Below are 371 nucleotides of genomic sequence, written 5' to 3'. Positions count from 1 at the left end.
GAAATCCCTTCTCCATCTCCTAGTGCAGCCGCTTTTTTCAAGGGCCTACGGAGGCCCTTGGTACAGAAACAGCCGGGGGAGAGGCTGGCCGCGTGTCTGCCGCGGATGTTTCTGTGCTGGTGGGGGCAGGCTCAGGAGGCCTTAGCGCCGGGCTGCTTTGACGCTCGTTTCTGTCCTAGGCTGATTCACCCCGCGAGCGGCCGCTCTTACCACGAGGAGTTCCGACCCCCGAAAGAGCACATGAAGGACGATGTATGTGAGCTCCCAAGGCCACGGCTGGCGTTGCTTTGGGTTTATACGATGCTTTCCAGCCTCCCTGGAAAAACTCAGTTCTTTGCTCCTCTCGCACCCTCTGTCCTGGCTTTCTGGGG

The 371-nt window shown here is 59.6% G+C and overlaps 1 protein-coding gene across 1 annotated transcript in view; it reads left to right on the top strand.

The window, feature by feature from the left end:
- AK2 (adenylate kinase 2) overlaps positions 1 to 252 on the top strand; it is a gene marked incomplete at its 3' end in the record, with an annotated part of 2,928 nt that extends 2,676 nt beyond the window's left edge. The window contains exon 4 of the mRNA XM_010150339.1: positions 180 to 252. Within this exon, the coding sequence (XP_010148641.1) occupies positions 180 to 252 (73 nt within the window). The remainder of the gene's footprint in view (positions 1 to 179) is intronic.
- Positions 253 to 371: the final 119 nt, after the last annotated feature.

The sequence above is a fragment of the Eurypyga helias genome, unplaced genomic scaffold (genome assembly GCF_000690775.1).
Source record: "Eurypyga helias isolate BGI_N326 unplaced genomic scaffold, ASM69077v1 scaffold37834, whole genome shotgun sequence".
NCBI classification, from domain to species: domain Eukaryota; kingdom Metazoa; phylum Chordata; class Aves; order Eurypygiformes; family Eurypygidae; genus Eurypyga; species Eurypyga helias.
Note: the sequence above shows the minus strand (reverse complement) of the source record. Positions and strands in the feature narration are given on the sequence as shown.